The sequence below is a fragment of the Mus caroli genome, unplaced genomic scaffold (genome assembly GCF_978045245.1).
Source record: "Mus caroli unplaced genomic scaffold, Mus_caroli_1 scaffold_8, whole genome shotgun sequence".
Taxonomy (NCBI): domain Eukaryota; kingdom Metazoa; phylum Chordata; class Mammalia; order Rodentia; family Muridae; genus Mus; species Mus caroli.
In genome coordinates, this window is record NW_028227263.1 from 39031607 (window position 1) to 39050712 (window position 19106).

General features: G+C 40.4%; 1 protein-coding gene across 3 annotated transcripts in view; it reads right to left on the minus strand.

Annotated features, from left to right (window-relative positions):
- Syt9 (synaptotagmin 9) overlaps positions 1 to 19106 on the minus strand; it is a 170485-nt gene that overhangs the window by 90520 nt on the left and 60859 nt on the right. For all 3 annotated transcript variants that reach the window (XM_021167917.2, XM_085841429.1, XM_085841428.1), the window contains exon 3: positions 14943 to 15489. In XM_021167917.2, coding sequence (XP_021023576.1) covers positions 14943 to 15489 — 547 coding nt within the window. The remainder of the gene's footprint in view (positions 1 to 14942; positions 15490 to 19106) is intronic.

Below are 19106 nucleotides of genomic sequence, written 5' to 3' on the forward strand. Positions count from 1 at the left end.
ATGGAGGGAAGCAAGCTTAAGAACATAAGCAACATAAACCAAGATTACTTGGCATCACCAGAACCCAATTCTCCCAACAGAGCAAGTCCTGGACATACCATCACACTGAAAACGCAAGATTTGGATCTAAAATCACTTCTCATGATGGTGATAGAGGACTTTAAAAAGGGCATGAATAAATTCCCATAAAGAAATATAGGAGAACACAGGTAAACAGCTAGAAGCCCTTAAAGAGGAAACACAAAAATCCCTTAAAGAACTATAGGAAAACACAATCAAAGAGGTGAAGGAAATGAACAAAACCATCCAATATCTAAAAATGGAAATAGAAACAATAAGGAAATCACAAAAGGAAACAACCCTGGAGCTAGAAAACCTAGGAAAGAGTTCAGGAGTCATAGATACAAACATCATCAACAGAATACAAGAGATAGAAGAAAGAATTTCAGGTGCAGAAGATACCATAGAAAACATTGACACAACAGTCAAAGAAAATGAAAAAAGCAAAAACCTCCTAACCCAAAACATCCAGGAAATCCAGGACACAATGAGAAGACCAAACCTAAGGATAATAGGTATAGAAGAGAGCAAAGATTCCCAACTTAAAAGGACCAGTAAATATCATCAACAAAATGATAGAAGAAAACTTCCCCAACCTAAAGAAAGAGATGCCCATGAACATACAAGAAGCCTACAGAACTCCCAATAGACTGGACCAGAAAAGAAATTCCTCACCTCACATAATAATCAAAGCACCAAATGTACAAAACAAAGAAAGAATATTAAAAGCAGTAAGGGGAAAAGGTCAAGTAACATATAAAGATAGACCTATCAGAATTACACCAGACTTCTCACCAGAGACTATGAGAAAGCTAAAGATCCTGGGGCAGATGTTACACAGACCCTAAGAGAACATAATTGCCAGCCCAGGCTACTATACCCAACAAAACTCCTAATTACCATAGGTGGAAAAACGAAGATATTCCACAACAAAACCAAATTTATACAATATGTTTCTACAAATCCATCCCTACAAAGCATAATAGATGGAAAACACCAACACAAGGAGGGAAACTACCCCTAGAAAAAGGAAGAAATCTCTCAACAAACCCAAAAGAAGATAACCACACAAACATGATTCCACCTCTAACAACAAAAATAACAGGAAGCAAGAATCAATTTTCCTTAGTATCTCTTAATGTCAATGAACTCAATTCCCCCCAAAAGACATAGACTAACAGACTGGATACGTAAACAGGACCCAGCATTTTGCTGCATACAGGAAACACACCTCAGGGTCAAAGACAAACACTACCTCAGAGTAAAGGCCTGGAAATCAATTCTCCAAGCAAATGGTCCCAAGAAACAAGCTGGAGTAGCCACTTTAATAATGTATAAAATCGACTTTCAACCAAAAGTCATCAAAAAAGATAAGGATGGACACTTCATACTCATCAAAGGAAAAATCAACAAGAAGAACTCTCAATTCTGAACATCTATACTCCAAATGCAAGGGGACCCACATTCATAAAAGAAACTTTACTAAAGCTCAAAGCACACATTGAATCTCACACAATAATAGTGGGAGACTTCAACACCCCACTCTCAGCAATGGACAAATCATGGAGACATAAACTAAACAGAGAAACAGTGAAACTAATGGAAGTTATGAACCAAATGGATCTAACAGATATTTATAGATAATTTTATCCTAAAGCAACCTTCCTTTCAGCACCTCATGGTACCTTCTCCAAAACTGACGCAAAACAGACCTCAACAGATATAATCCCATGCATCCTATCAGATCACCACAGACTAAGGTTGGTCTTAAATACCAACAAAAACAACAGAAATCACACATATACTTGGAAGCTGAACAACTCTCTACTCAATGATAACTTGGTCAAGAAAGACATAAAGAAAGAAACTAAAGGCTTTTTAGAATTTAAAGAAAATGAGGACACTTCATATCAAAACTTATGGGACACAATGAAATCAGTGGTAAGAGGAAAACTCATAGCTCTAAAAGTGCCTCCAAAAAGAAACTGAAGAGAGTTTACACTGTTTGACAGCACACCTTAAAGCTCTAGAACAAAAAGAAGCAAATACACCCAAGAAGAGTAAACAGCAGGAAATAATCAAACTTTGGGCTGAAATCAACCAAATAGAAACAAAAAGAACAATACAAAGAATCAACAAAACCAGGAGCTGATTCTTTGAGAAAATCAACAAGATAGATAAACCTTTGTCAGACTAACCAGAGAGCACAGAGACAGTATCCAAATTAATAAAATCAGAAATGAATAGGGAGACATAACAATGAAATATGTCTTAAAACAATTATTCTGCTTGTTGAATATTAACAGTTGAAAATATCAAAATCATGTTCTACAAACATCATGGAGATATTGATAATTTTTCTTACTGTGCTTGAAATTAGCACTTTCTTAATGTTTAACTTCAAAGAGTTTTTGCTATTTTAAAATATACTTACTGATAAAATAATTTCTCTCCTAGAAACACTGATAATATTTTTTTAAGTAAACTGATTGTGAGACAATGTAGACAGATATATAATGCATTTTAAATACTCTATATCAGATGGTATCATATAAGGACTTTTGAATATATTTCTTTCTTTTTTTTTTTTTTTTTGGAGACAGGGTTTCTCTGTGTAGCCCTGGCTGTCCTGGAACTCACTCTGTAGACTAGGCTGGCCTTGAGCTCAGAAATCTGCCTGCCTCTGCCTCCCGAGTGCTGGGACTAAAGGCATGTGCCACCACTGCCCAGCTGAATATATTTCCTAATGATTCATCTTTAATATTTTATGTTCTTTTACTATGCTTAACTACCAAAGAATATTTTGTATGTTTCAAAACAATTTAGTATTCAATATTAGATATAGGATTCTCAATTATGGATAGTATTACATATTCATTAATGATATTTTTAGGATAAGGATATGAATATAAAAGTTGAGCAATTTTTTATGTATTATTTGATTCTCAAAATACTCAATATTATTATGTTTGGTGTATAAAATGCACTTAAATACTAAAAAATTTAAGAAAAAAAGAAAAACACATTTGCACACACACTCATGTGTATCTGTTTATAAAGAACAATAAATCAGGAAAAAAATTTCAACAAAACTAGAGAACACTCTCTTAAGACATTAAAAGATAAAAGATGTGATTTGTAGGCTTAATACAATAGATTCAGAAAAATCATATAATAAAATTCAACATCCATTCAGGTTTTCAAACAGTCTAAATTCGATGTGTCACCTAACGGTGAAATACTTCAAAGCATTTCTTTTAAGATTAGGAACTGGTCCTAGAAAATACAATGACACAAGTAATAAGGACAGAGTGACAGGAGACTTCAAAAGACTCAGGAAGGAAAGGACTAACAAGACTGGGGATGGGGAGGCATCTTGGGGAGCACAGTGTTCGCTAAGCCAGCATCAGGACCCAAGTTTGGATCTCTATCACTCATGTAAAAGCTGAGAGTGGTCACACATGTCTGTGATCCTAACAACTAGGGAAGGGCCAGGACTGGCAGATCCTGGGAGCTCAGTCTCCAAAAGGTCTAGTCAGTGAGTGCCTGGTTCACAGAGAAACCCTGGGCCCTGTCTTAGAAAAGATAATGTAGATGACGGTACAATTCTTCAGATGTGGACATCTGTTCCCCATCATACATATGGGCTTTGACCTGTGCATGTAGACAGACAGACAGACAGACAGACACACACACACACACACACACACACACACACTAACAAAATGTTCCTTATCCATACACGCTACAATTGTCAATGCATAAAATGCAACTGTGATCAAATTATTAGACACAGTGTGTAGCAATACTGACTAGTGGAAGAATTCAGCATGAAGTACGCCAGATCCTGCAGGTGCTACTGTAAGCTGGCATACCACTTAAGAATTGTCTTTGACCATTCCTAGGTACATACACTGGACAAATCCTTGTTCTTACTTAGTGGTAGATATATACAAGGATTATGATGGCAATAATTTCTGAAGTAGAAAAAGCTTAGTAATTCAAATGCATGAATTATGGTGTGTTGTACAACAGATGCTAAAATATCACTATAGAAAATAAAAGCTGTGCATACACTAGCAAGATTTTGCTGATAGGACCCTGATATAGCTGTCTCTAGTGAGACTATGCCGGGGCCTAGCAAACACATAAGTGGATGCTCACAGTCAGCTATTGGATGGATCACAGGGCCCCCAATGGAGGAGCTAGAGAAAATACCCAAGGAGCTAAAGGGATCTGCAACCCTATAGGTAGAACAACATTATGGGTAACCAGTACCCCAGAGCTCTTGACTCTAGCTGCATATGTATCAAAAGATGGCCTAGTCGGCCATCACTGGAAAGAGAGGCCCATTGGACTTACAAACTTTATATGCCCCAGTACAGGGGAACCCCAGGGCCAAAAAGTGGGAATGGGTGGGTAGGGGAGTTGGGGGGAGGGGCATGGGAGATTTTTGGGATAGCATTGGAAATGTAAATGAGGAAAATACCTAATAAAAAATAATAAAATAAATTATCTTTTCAGGAAAAAGCAAAGCAAAGCAAAGCAAAGCAAAGCAAAGCAAAGCAAAGCAAAGCAAAGCTGGGCATGAGGCTCATGCCTGCAAGCCCAACACGGGGTGAGGGGAGGGCTGAGACAGAGAACAGGCGCTCAATGTCATCATCAGTTCCACAGTCAGAACAAAGACAGTGTGAGAAAAGGAACACTGTCTCATAGAAGAAACACAACCCCTAAACAACAGATAAACTCAATCAAGTCCAAAAGACTACGGTTACTAACTAGAGCGCCAAATATTCTAATAGCAGAATGTTTAACATAATTTAGGAAATAATATAGCAAATGTTATTTCACTGAAATAAACTTAAAGAATAGTCAAAGCTGGGCAACCTGTTGTTATATGATAAATAATTTTTAAAACGAAGGAACCATAACTCTGAACTTCAGTATATTGATTATCTCCAGGAAAGATCTGAGGGACAGTCAAGGAACATACAGAATGCTGTAAAAAAAGAAGGATAATGTCCTATCTATTCAGCTAAGTTGTGAAGTAACCAGTGTGTGCTTGTTTGTATTTTAAAAGCTTATGCATGCAGCACACACACTGTTGCCTGCCTTACAGACTCCATCTACAATAGTGGTTCTCAACCTTCCTAATGCTGCAACCCTTTACTACAGTTCCTCATGTTGTGATGACCACTGACCAGAACATTATTTTGTTGCTACATCATAACTCTAATTTTGCTGCTGCTATGAATTGTAACTTAAGTATCTGATATCTGACCCCTGTGAAAGGGTTGTTCAAGCCCAAAGGGACCTTAACTCACAGGTTGGGAAACACTGATCTAAAAGTTATAGGCTTTGTGTTGTCCTAACAATCACGCTGTGATGAAAGCTCCCAGAAGTCTTAGTGTAAGAGGCTTGGAACATTGTCCCCTTTGTTTCAAGAGTTCCATCCTGCTGCTCTTTCCAAACCTGGCCACTATAAATTGCTGGGAATGGCTAGGTAAGTAAAATGTAATGAAAACATGGGCTTTAAATATTTTTTTTAAAGTAACAGCCTATGTTATGCCATGCCACTTTCTGAACTGCTACCTATCCCTACTGGCAGAAACGGGATCACCCATCATGTGAGAACTGTGACATCCTCTCCCAGGAAGAGACTGAGATGACCACAGAGAACCTCTGAACCACCAGCTAGGAAGCAGACTATCAAAGTGATTTCTGGAGTACTTTAGGCTGATTTACTAGGGATCCAGAAGTCAATGTCAAGGGTATGAGCCTGGTAGTCAGTGTTCCTACTAAGCACCAAACTCAAGCTTTCCGGAAATGCTAACTTCTCACCAGGACACACACACACACACATACACACACACACACACACACACACACACACACACACACAAAACCATCTCCCTCTCCCTCTAAACCGCCCCCCTTGAGAAAAATCCCCACCAAGGTCCTTTTAATTATTACTGATCTGGATTTCCACGGATAAGAGCAAAACCTATCATCATTTTTGTACTCAATAATTTCAATTTTATTCCTCCCCAGGAAAGCATGAAGATTAAGCTTTATTTTAATGTGAATATTTATTAAATTCACAATCTCTCCTGAAGAATTAATAACTTAACAGGGATTAATTAGTTCATGGGTTCACTCACTACACATCCTAAAGTCCAGCATCCCTAGAGCCTCACCAAACAAGTCCTTCACAAGGAACTCCATTTTACTCCCTATCTTAATAACACAAAAGATGGTCTTGAATTACCATGTGGCATATACCTTTAATCCCAATACTCAGGAGTCTGAGCCAGGGACATTGCCAATGCTGGACTAGCCTGATCTACGCAGAGAGATCCTACCATAAAAGTAAACTTAAATATCTTACTTTTAGGCACTATCTTGGGGGGAGGTGTACCATCAAGAACAAGTTGAACTTGGCTTTTGCACTTAACAGCATAGTCAATCAGGGAAGAAAGGCAAATGATGAAATGCACAGAAGAAAACAGCACATGTAATGGTAGAGGTAGAAAGCAAAGATCAGAAAGACTTTCCTCAATCCCGGACTCAGAAAGCTGATCTTTAAAATGGGGTCTAATTGCTTGGTAGGAGCAAGCAGGCAAAGGGGATGGACAGGCAAAGAAACATATTCCACGATGTGACCTAGACAGAGCAACTGCTGCAAAGTAACCCTGATTCGCATCCAGCTGCTATCTAGCTGTGAATCCCTGACTGAACCTCTTAATGGGGACTCCATCTAAGGCTCATCTGTCAAATGAAGAATTTAGATTGTGGGACTTGTAAAGTTTAATTAGATGACATAGCAAACATAATAATGTATTATGTTACATATTCAGTTAGTATAAGTAAAAAAACAAAAAACCAAATTTAAACATGCTTCAAGCAGTACAGCAGTTTCCAACATTAACATTAAGGCAAGTATTCACAGAAACTCCTCCAGGTAGAAGTAACACTTGGTTACAAAATCCTTCTAAGTGCACAGCAGAGCTAATGAGGCAGAAATAGAATTTTTCAGTGATAGGAGCAATAACCATGAATCCACAGAGGTGAGTAAGCCCTGGAGCTGGGGCAGAAGGAAGGGAATGGACTCTAGTGTTAACTCCTGGTATCCACAGGACTGTGAAACAGTCCTTTCTAAAGCTAGATTCCCAAAGCCTGAAGGTCACATTCTTAAAAGATTAATGAAACACGTATGTAGTGGGTTTCATCCTATCTTGTACTTGCCCTAGAAAAAAGGAGAAAAATACAAACCACCAATAACCCAAAACTCTAAAGCTCAGAATTTAAACTGTTCCATGTTGGCAGTATATATAGGCATCTTATGGACATAATTTTGAATCATGGTTGGAGCAATACACACACTGAAATTTCCATAAAGTTTCAAGCCAGATAAACCTATACTCACAAATAAAATAGGCAGTATGATCCTTTGAGTTGTTAGTCAATGAAAATGCCAAGAAAAAGAACCAGATCTTCCCAGATTACAATCAGAGCTATGAGGAACAGAATATAAAAGCAACTGCATATGGAATGGTGAAATACATACATAAATACATACATACATATGCATAAATATCTACATATGAGTATCCATATATATGTATGAAAGAAATGGAAAGAATCTTGAGGGGGGAAGGGATGATCAAATAAATTAGCCTAATATGAAAATATTAGGTAATGGAAAGAAAAAAATAGCTAATAATTTTCCAGAACTGATTCGAGAAAAGATGCTCAGATTCAGAACTGTATTCTGACCAGGATAAATACTACTCCTGAGCATATACCCAGAAGATGCTCCAACATGTAATAAGGGCACATGCTCCACTATGTTCATAACAGCCTTATTTATAATAGCCAGAAGCTGGAAAGAACCCAGATGTCCCTCAACAGACAAATGGATACAAAAAATGTGGAACATTTACACAACGGAGTACTGTGCAGCTATTAAAAACAATGAATTTACAAAATTCTTAGGCAAATGGGTGGATCTGGAGGATATCGTCCTGAGTGAGATAACCCAATCACAAAAGAACACACATGATATGCACTCACTGATAAGTGGATATTAGCCCAGAAGCTCGGAATACCCAAGATACAATTTGCAAAACACATGAAACTCAAGAAGGAAGACCAAAGTGTGGATACTTCAATCCTTCTTAGAAGGGGGAACAAAACACCCATGGAAGGAGTTACAGAGACAAAGTGTGGAGTAGAGACTGAAGGAAAGGCCATCCAGAAACTGCCCCACCTGGGGATCCATCCCATATACAATCACCAAACCCAGACACTATTGATGCCAACAAGTGCTTGCTGACAGGAGCCTGATAAAGCTCTCTCCTGAAAGGTTCTCTGCCAGTGCCTGACAAATACAGAAGTGGATGCTCACAGCCATCCATTGGACTGAGCATAGGGTCCCTAATGAAGGAGCTAGAGAAAGGACCTAAGGAGCTGAGGGAGTTTGCAGCCCCATAGGAGGAACAACAATATGAACTAACCAGTACCCCCAGAGATCCCAGGGACTAAACCACCAACCAAAGAATAAACATGGTAGGACTCTTGGCTCCAGCTGCATATGTAGCAGAGGATGGCCTAGTCAGGCATCAATGGGAGGAGACGCCCTTGGTCCTGTGAAGGCTCTATGCCCCAGTGTAGGAGAATGCCAGGGCCAGGAAGGGGGAGTGGGTGGGTTGGTGAACAGGGGGAGGTGGGGTTGGAGGGGAAACAAGGAAAGGGGATAACATTTGAAATGTAAATAAAGAAAATATCAAAAAAAAAGAAATGCCTAATTAGCAATGTCATAATTAAAATATAGAACACTAAGGAGGAAAGGAAGCTCTAGAGGTCAATAAAAGAAGGAAAATTGACATGCAAAGTAATAAATGTCAGAATAAATATTGACTTTAAAAGGAAGGAAACAATGGAATTATTGCTTCACATTACCAAAATCAAACAGAGAATTTTATTCACCTAAATTTTTATTCCCAGAAAAATAACCTTTAAAAATCAATCTCAAAACAAAGCCACATTTGGGAGCTATGGGTTTGGCTTCAGTATCTATGGATATTCCAAGAACCAGACAGCCCAGTTTCATGCTCCTGACTTCTTTGTTGTGAGGATCTCAGGAGAAACCAGACGCTAAGGGAGTCTACATCATGGAAAGAGATAGATAAACCTCAAGGTCTCCAGGGGCACAAGCAGGAATGAATAGAAGGTCCAAAATAGTCCTCCAACAGAATCGATGAAGTACAAACTCCCTTGCTTCCAGAGCAAACATGAACTGCACACAAGCAGCACTCCATGTATCACTCACAGGCATCAAGGCAGAACACACCAGCAAACTGAACTCAGCAGCAGTCAGAAAAGGCAACACATCACAGCACGGCTGGATTAATCTAGGAACATCAGACTGAATGAAGATTAGAAAACTGATCAACATGAGTGACCATAATAGTAGATTAAAGAAGCCTCTTAAAGTCACATCATTTCAGAGAGGGACAACCATTCCTAATAGTCCTGAGGTCAGTCCTGTAGGAACAGAGAGAGACTTTATTTGAGACAGGGTTTCACGATGCAGCCCAAGTTGTGATTCTCTTGCTTCAGTTTCCTGAGCACTGGAAATGATGGTGTGAGACAGCATACTTGGTAGAGGGATGCAACCTCAATATGAAGGTACCCACTAAAACCTCTAGGAAAAACTATACTCTGCAAGAGTATAAAGACGGTCTATGTAAAATATGGAACAAGTCAAAGATGCCTGTGTTTATCCCTTATTTATCGTTTCAAACCCTCCTGGGTATCCTAGTTTGTACGTTAGACAACAACAAAGTCAAAAAAAGGACCAAGAAATAAAAAGGCACGGACCAGAAAGCAACAAGGCCATCATCATTCCTACATGACTGATTATTTACAAAGAAAATGCAGAAGCACCTATAAGGATTAGGGATTTTACAAGAAATACAAAATTTCAGTTATATGCCTGCAATAGTCAGAAATGCTATTTTAGAAGTTACCGTTTAAGGTAACAAAATTGGGTAACTAAAGACAAATCTAGCAAAGTCTGGCAAGGTCTTTATGTAGAAAAACCACAAAGCCTGAAGGCAAGACTTTAAATAAAGATTACCTATCTATCTCTCTATCTCTCTATCTGGAGAGAACACTATGACTAGAAAGGGGTAAACTTTCCTCAGACTGTCCCACAGACCTTATACACCCGCCCCAACCAGGCCCTTTGCTCATGCTAGGCCAATGCTCTACCCAACCCCTCTAGGACATAACACATAATGCAATGTCAGTGCTGTACAAATGCATTTATTGAAAATTAGAGGGAAAAATATTATAATTAAAAGAACTATTTTATTATAAAATATTGATAGTTTAAGATCCGAAAAGAAATAATTTTTATTTGATAACGGAGCTCTAAAAATTATGTGAAAAAATCATGTTATCATCTAAAACTAAACTAAGAGAAGACAAGGCCTGCTTTTCTAGATTCTGGAATAAGGCAAGCCCAGCAATTAGAAGATGCAGTCAAGTAGAACTTTAGATGGAAAGGAATCCAGGAGCAGATTCTTCCTCCGTGGAAACCCACAGATGTCAGAGCATGCACCACACTGCACAGTACTGGAAAAATGCTCCAGACAATCCCTTCTCTACTTAAAAAATAAATGTGGATGCGTCATAAGGTGAACTAGAGTCTAATCCTCGAGTGTAATGGCAGACTGGGTGGATCGTTTGAACTGTGTTTGGATTTAGATGAAGTTATGAGAGTGGGGCCCCATGTAGAAGTAGTGTTCTTCTTACAAGGTTAGAGCTCAGGCTCTCTTCACCATATGAAAACACAGGGAAGGCAGGGAGGAGCCCCAGCAGAAGTGAAATTTGCCAAGACCAGGCTTGAGAGCTGAGAGAAGTCAATGTCTGCTAAGCCAGTCAAACTGTGGGATCTTGAAATGGGGGCCAGATCGACCAACTTAAGATGATTCTGGGTTACATGATAAAAAAGAAATCCATTCTAGGAAAACAAAATTTATATTTTATACATACACATATGTATATGTGAATATGTATGTATGAGTTTATATGTATATGTATACAAATATACATATGCATATGCTTATGCATATGTGTGTGTGTCAGAAGCAGGAGGATCTCTGAATTTGAGACCAGTCTGGTCTACAGAGCAAATTTCAGGACAGTCAGGGCTAAACAGAGAAACCCTGTCTTTAAAATAAATAAATAAATAAATAAATAAATAAATAAATAAATGTATATGTATATATGTCAAAACTTTAAAACTTTTGCCTTGCATAGCATCTTCCTCCTGAAATCAGAAAGCACTCAGGAGGCAGAAGCAGGAATATCATAAGTTTGAAGCTACCCTGATCCACTCTAAATAGTAAGTTCAAGGTCACCCAGGGCTACATAATGAGACCCTATCTCAAACACATAAACTTTAAGATTTTTTTTTATAGAAAACAAAGGAGAAATATATTCACAACATACTAAGATTCTTAATTACGACACAAGCATGTTACTTTACAATAGAAAACAGTGATACATTTTATGACAATAGGCATAAGAATTATCAAAAATCACCATTAAGCCTACACAGGTAACTCAGTGGGTAAAGGGCCACCATTAGGTCTAGGCAGGTAGCCCAGTGGGTAAAGGGATGAGCCTGAAGACCTGAGTTGCACTCCAGAAGCTGGATGGTGGCATGCATCAGACTCCTACAGTGAGATGGGAAACAGGTATAGAATTACCCAGTAGCTTAAGGGCAGGCTAGCCTAGAATATGAAGCATAATAGCAAAAACAAAAGACAGTAAGGTGCAAAGTTAGAATCAACTCCCTAAAGTGGTCCTCTGACCTCTACACTTGGCACATGTACATACCCCTCCACACAGAAATAAATAAGGCACTGCAATAGTAAGTCACCGCAGAGCTAGTACACACACTGACATAAGCTGACAGCCAATTATAATGCATCTAACATAAACTTCTATACAGACTGTAAAGAGAAACTACATCAACATGGGGAAAAACAAACAGCAGAAGAACATGCTGACAGCACTGCATGTAAGAAAGGAAGCTAGAATGATAAATAAACATAAAAAGATGGCTACCTCAGCAGCCAAGAAGAAAGCAGTCTTACGGATGGATATTTCTCATAGACACACATCCACAATAACCAGCATTAGGAGATGTAGAGCTGGTGAGAAACTCGGTGCAGAACTCAGGATAGTCATATCTCACCAGCAGGGGATCTGTCTGAGAAGCCACTGTGGAAATGGCCTTATGACCACATGGAAATGTTGAACATCTGTATCAAAGACTGTGGTACCTGTTAATCTATGGGTGGACATGAAAGTATTCTCTGTTATGCTATTCAGAATCACAAACAAACTAATAACATGAATGTCATCAATGTAACAGTGGTAACAGGCTAAAATGATGACTCTGTGGTTCAGTCCCCAGCACCCATATGGAGGCCCTCAACTACCTGTTACTCCAGTTCTGCCCTCCATAGGTACCAGACACAAGCATACATGCAAGTGAAACACATTTACCCATTAAAACAAAAAATCAATGGGTAAAATCCTTCCAGAGAGAATGCTAACCTGTTATATTCTGAACAACAGGTTGTTGTATACAATGAAAACACGGAAAGCGCGTCCACTGCACTCATCTCCATTGTTACATGTTATAATTAACTTTGAGTGTGGAACGACAACTCAAAGTGGGGCCATGGACAGCAGGAACAAACTTCAATACGCTGTCACAAAGTGAGTAAGCTCAGGGTAGTGAAGGGGACAGTAGGAGCAGACCGCCGAGGGTGAAAGTACTATTGTGCTGTCTTCTTCAGCTGGTGGGGTCACACCTGCTCATTTAAATATCCATTCATTGTTCCTCTGGTATATATTATACACATGGTATTTCGTGCTTCTGCATATAAAAGCAGAACCTTAGCGTACCTCAGACCTCTGTGCTGTTTCTGGACACATTAAGAATTATGAGACAGATTATGAACCAGTCTGTAATTCCACTCCTAGCACCCAAGCCCCTCCTGTGGCTAGCTGAAAGCCTGGGGAAATGCTTCTTGAAGAACTGTACATTCTTCTTAACTCCTCTGCAATCCAGGATTTCCCAGCATCGATCCAGAAACTTAGTTCTGGAAGACTTACCTCAGAGCTGAAGGTCTCTGTAGACCACCACTCTTTTCCTGCCCCACAGGACCCTTCGTGAAGAGACCTTTCCACAAGGGACCTGCCTCATCTGGACTATGGCCAGCCTCTGTGTATATGCTGATGCTTTCTTCATAAAACTCCTAGATGGCAACTCCAAAGGATCCCCACTGACCTTCCTGAAACTTCTCCATCTAGTTTACGACTCTGCTTGCCAGAACATTACAGTCTGGCTGGACAGTGTGAACAATGCTTTCCTACCTGGCCCTGGGACCAGACTTTGTCAGAGCTCATCATCATGGCTGAGGCTTCTACACTCACATAGATCTGGTAAGTGCCCCACATGGGGGCAGGGGAGCTGATTTGGGGACACTCATATCTTACTATAAGCAGCCTATCTATTTTGTTTGTTTAGGCCTCCTCAGTTGCCTCCCGATTTTGGCAACTGAAATATAAAGATAATCGTTGCTGTTCCCAGTATCCATTTTGGGTTTTCAAATGTTACAGTTTTTCAAGATGAAGAGCTCTGTTCTTCCCCCCCCCCCCAATATTACAAATCATTTCAGTTTTAGCTACTGCTATTCTCTACAGCTTCTCTTCCTTCCAGATGTGAAGAAGAAGGCCATCACGACCTTGGCCACACTTTCCCTACCTAGATACCATGACAAAGCTGGCACAATGACTTAGGGTACTCGGAGAGAGTGAATAATGGATGGGGAAGTCCCTAGGTCATTAATGTGTCAGAGGCTGAAGAGTGTCATGACTATGGGGTTATCTGGTTGTAGGGTAGAGATCTGGGCGTCCTCTTCTTGAACAGAAATCTAGGGGTCCTCTTCTTGAGCAGAGACAGTCTTTGGCTCACTCAAGGCTCAATCCCAAGTTGGATCAGTGCCTGAGTTGGATAAATCTAGTGACACTTGGTCCCTTTGGATGCCAAGAGTCACCTCAGGGAATCTAATCAGGAGAAATACACAGCTTTAAAGTACCACACCCCCCCGCACCCCCCTACAAGAAAGTCCAATTTTCCTCAGTCTGTAGTTTAGGTAGGGAGTAACAAGGCTGTAAGTGGAGTACACACATCCCATGGGATCCTGTTTGAAGTGTATAGCAGATCCCTGCTTCTTCTCCTAAGTCTGACATAAGATTTGACCTTCTCTAGATCAGTCTTTCCATTTTTTTTCAGTCTGACTTCCTTACAATTTTAATTTATGACTTTTGCATTTGGAATTCTGATGCTAACTCTCGTCAACTACTCCCAAGCTCAAGGTTAAAATGAGAATTTGATCCTGGAAGTACTTTTGAGTCAATAGGAGAAGCCACACAAGCACTTGGTGTTGTCAATCAGGCAATGGACTTTCAGCTGTAGAATACAGTGAACAGGATGCATGACCCAGTTAGTACAAACCTGAAACAGCTCTCAAGAAAATGTTGTGAGCAGCTATGATAGAAGAAAAGCAAAAAAAAAAAGGTATTTCTTAATAGTTTTAGCAAATTATTCTTGTATGTATCAAATTTAATGCTATTAAGAGCCCACCCCTCCAAAGATAGGGAGAGTTCCTAAGGAATAGAAGGACATCAATGTGAGTTTTAGCGTTTGTTCCCAAATAACACATGTAAGCAGTCTGTTTCTGTGGAAAAGAAGAAGCCACTCCCCCAGCCCAATGGAAGAAGGCTAGACTCACGTTGGTGACATACTCGATATCCTTCCAAAGGATGCACTCCCTGGGGAAGTCGGCCAAGTCGAAGAAGTGGTCCACCACCACCTGACCAATCAGGTCATGGCGAGAGAACCTGTCAAAGTCATACACAGAGAAGTGAAGCTTCCGAGCTTCAAGGTCATTGTAGTGAACAGGAAATAAAAACACCTCATCAAATACAGGGTTCAGGGTCTTCCTGTGAACTTTAGTCTGGTGTTTTGTTTTCCGGTCAGGAAGCAAGTAGATCTTGACATAAGGATCTGAAGTCCCAGAGAAGTCCTTGGCAGGCAGATTGACGGCTTTGTGGATCTTCACGATGAGCTGTTCCAAGTCGCAGTCATATTTTAAAATGAAGTTCAGTTTCCCGCAGGCTTTGCTGTTACTCCTCCGCCCATCGTCGTTGTCCAGTGACCTCTGTTTGTATAACTCTGGTTTAATTCTACCAATCCCAGTCAGCTGCTCCTGCCTCTGAAGCTGCTGGATATTAAAGTCCGGGTTCGACAGGTTGAGCTGTCTTCGGATTGAGTTATGCCTTAAATGAAGAGCAAGACACAGCAGAGTTAAAACCTCATGAGCTGTCTGTCTTTCAGAACCTTGTATCTGCAATGTCAGTGCGCTGTTCTATTTCTTTTTTAATATTTCCTTTATTCATATTTCCAATGTTATCTCCTTCCCCAGTTTTGCCCCCTCCCAGAAACCCCATCCCATCCTCCCTCCCCCTGTTTCTGTGAGGGTGTTCCTCCACCCACCCATCCACTCCCACCTCCCCGCCCTGGATTCCCCTACACTGGGGCATCTATCAAGCCTTCATAGGACCAATGACCTCTCCTCCCATTGGTGCCTGACAAGGCCAACCTCTGCTACATATGCAGCTGGAGCCATGTGTACTCCTTGGTTGATGGCTTAGTCCCTGGGAGCTCTGGGGGGGGGGGTCTGGTTGGTTGATATTGTTCTTTCTATGGGGTTGCAAACCCCTTCAACTCCACAGTCCTTTCTCTAACTCCTCTATTGGAAACCCCCGTTCAGTCCAATAGTTGGCTGCGAGCATCTGCCTCTGTATTTGTAAGGCTCTGGAAGGGCCTTTCAGGAGACACCCATATCAAGCTCCTTTCAGCATGTACTTCTTGGCATCCACAATAGTGTCTGGGTTTGTATAAGAAGGAAACATGTTTGACTATGTTCATAGCCTTATTTATAATAGCCAGGAGCTGGAAAGAACCCAGATGCCCCTCAACAGAGGAGGAGATATAGAAAATGTGGAACATTTACACAATGGAGTACTACTCAGCTATTAAAAACGATGAATTCATGAAATTCTTAGGCAAATGGATGGAAATAGAAAATATCATCCTGAGTGAGGTAACCCAATCACAAAAGAACACATGGTATGCACTCACTGATAAGTAGATATTAGCCCAAAAGCTCCAAATACCCAAGATACAATTCGCAGACCACATGAAGCTCAAGAAGAAGGAAGGCCAATGTGTGGGTACTTTGGTCCTTCTTAGAAGGGAAACAAAATACTTATAGGAACAAATATGGAGATAGTGTGGAGCAGAGACTAAAGGAAAGTCCATCCAGAGACTGTCCCACCTGGGGATTCATCCCATATACAGTCATCAAACACTGTTGTATTTGGAGAAGAGCTTATGTCTGAGGCTCCTTTCTCTCTTTTCAGCTAAACTCAGAATGCTCATCATATGGGTAATGTGAGTAAAGATGCTCCCAAGAGCTTGAGGCTTAAAAATGAGGCCTGGTATCAGACAATGAACTTATGAACATGTGACCCAAGAACCTCAAAGGTGTTCATGCACTTTTAAATGGTCTAATGTGCATTAAGGCCTATCTGGCTGGTAGCATACCAAGATTTATATAAACAAGCTCCTTTAAGAAGACAATTATTTACCTTTAGATAATATCCTCAAACTGAGATACTAGGCTATGTGCTGTGTTAGAAAGAGTGCATCTTTCTCAAGCTAGGTGTGGTGGCTGGTGCCCATAATTCTAGCACATAGGAGGCAGATATGGAAACCACTGAGTTCAAAGCCAGCCTAAGCTGTAGTGTGAGACCCAGCCTTAAAAACCAAACCAAACCAAACATTCTTTCTCTAAATTGCATGTAAAGTTCTACCACTGGCTTACAGCTTTATCGAGACATGAATTTTTACTGGCTCAGATAAAATTATTTCAAGATAGGAGTATAGGTTTTACCATTGTAAAGACTTACGGGACTGGGGTATGTCTGCTTGCAATGGACTGCGTCGGTTGGGAGTAGTTACCTGTGTTAGTATGGAGTCTCTGTTTCCTGCTGTTCCTCATGGGTAGTGAACAACCAGGAGGTTTCTTTCTAAAAAATTATTTAACTGTGTATGTGTGTCTAAGCGTGCCCACCAAAGTCAGAAGGAGAGGGTGTCACATCCTCTGAACTAGGGTTACAGGCTGCTGTGGGTCATCCAATATGGGTGCTGGGAACCAAATTCTAGTCCTCTGAAAGAGCAACAAGTGCTCTTAATTGTTGGCCAACCTGTTCAGGCCCATGAGGCTTCACTTCTGAAATAAATATTGTTGACATAAAAAAATTAGAGATGATCTACCATAAATTACAGATAATAAATTAAGAGAGGTTAGATGCTAATAACAGCAATTCAGAATAATGGAGTCAAGTCTTCACTCCAAAGCTTTGAGTTAGAAGTTTCTCTAATGTTCTCTTTACATCCTGCCTCATCTGAGTAGGTCCTCATAAGGAGAAAGAAGTCATCATTACACAGAAGGCTGGTTATTTAACTGCTTTTTTAATGTGGTGCTAGAGGGTGAACTCAGGGCCTCCCACATGCTACAAAATGCTCCACTAACTGAATTCTAGCATCGCAGCTTTCTCCTTACTTTTCACTTTGAGATAAGCTATCACAAATTATCCCTGGATGTCCTTAAACTCAGTCCAAAGTACATCTAAGCCTTGAACTTGTGATCCTCCTGCTTGAGCCTCCACTAGCCTTAGTAGCTGACCTAATAAGTAGGTTTGGACCAACAGTTCAGAATAAGGCTGTACCAAAGATTACTTTTTCTTGTTTTTAACTCAGAGTGCATGGTCTATAGGCTAAACAGCTGGTCAATAACCTGGATTAAAACAGTGGGAAGTGACAGGAATGACAAAGTTGTCTCTGAGGGGCTGATGAATACTAGAAGAGGTAGAGTACATATGTGTATTTCCTTTCTTTTCCTTCCTTGTGACTTTATGAAATAATCATGTGAAAATGGGATTTACAGAAATTCTCCTTCTTATAGCTCAGACGTTATCATACTGAACGTCCATATCCATCCTAAAATACCTTCTGATCACTAATCACCCATATAGAACCTCAAGATTGCTGTCACAGACGTCACTTGTAATCGTCATACTCAACACAGTCCACACCAAGCAGACATATTCCAGGTACCGAAACTTCCAAATGTACAAAGACTGTGCAGTCTAAAGGCAGCTGCTGCAGATTTATAATTTCTTCCAGAGAAATCCACAGTGTTACAGTTTCTTTGTATCTCATGACTTAAGGGAGGTCAGAAAGGTAGGAGATGTTTTTTAAGTGACAAAAGTGGCTATCCATTAGTAGTCAGGCCATTCCCTCCATCAGAAGTCAAGCCACTGTGGAGCTAGAACAGAGCTTTAAGTTTGCTCTGCTGATCTCTGTGTACGAGAGGGGATGGCACAGAGCAGCAAGCACCTTGCCTTAGACAGAAACCAGAAGGGGGGGTTAGTACCACATCCATTTCTCTCTGAATCATAGGTCCAAACTTAAGTCAGGTCATTTGATACCATTCTCGCTAAGGATTAGATAGTACAACAAACAGGTCAGAGAATGAGATTACCCTTCTGCCTTTGAAGTACAGCTCTCTCCATAATGCGCTCTCCACCCCACTCCCTTTATCTCTGGCAGTCCCTCTTGGTTAAGAAGAGCCAAAAGTGTAATTCAAGGAAAACGTGGCCTTGGGGTGTGGCTCAGTTGCTAGAGTACTTGCTTAACAAGCACAAAGCTCTGGGCTCAGTCCTCCGCACAAGCTTTAGCTGGGTGTGGCGGGACATGCCTGTCATCCTAACACTCAGGAGGCGCGGGTCAGGGAGCTCAGAAACTCAAGATCACCCTTGACTACATG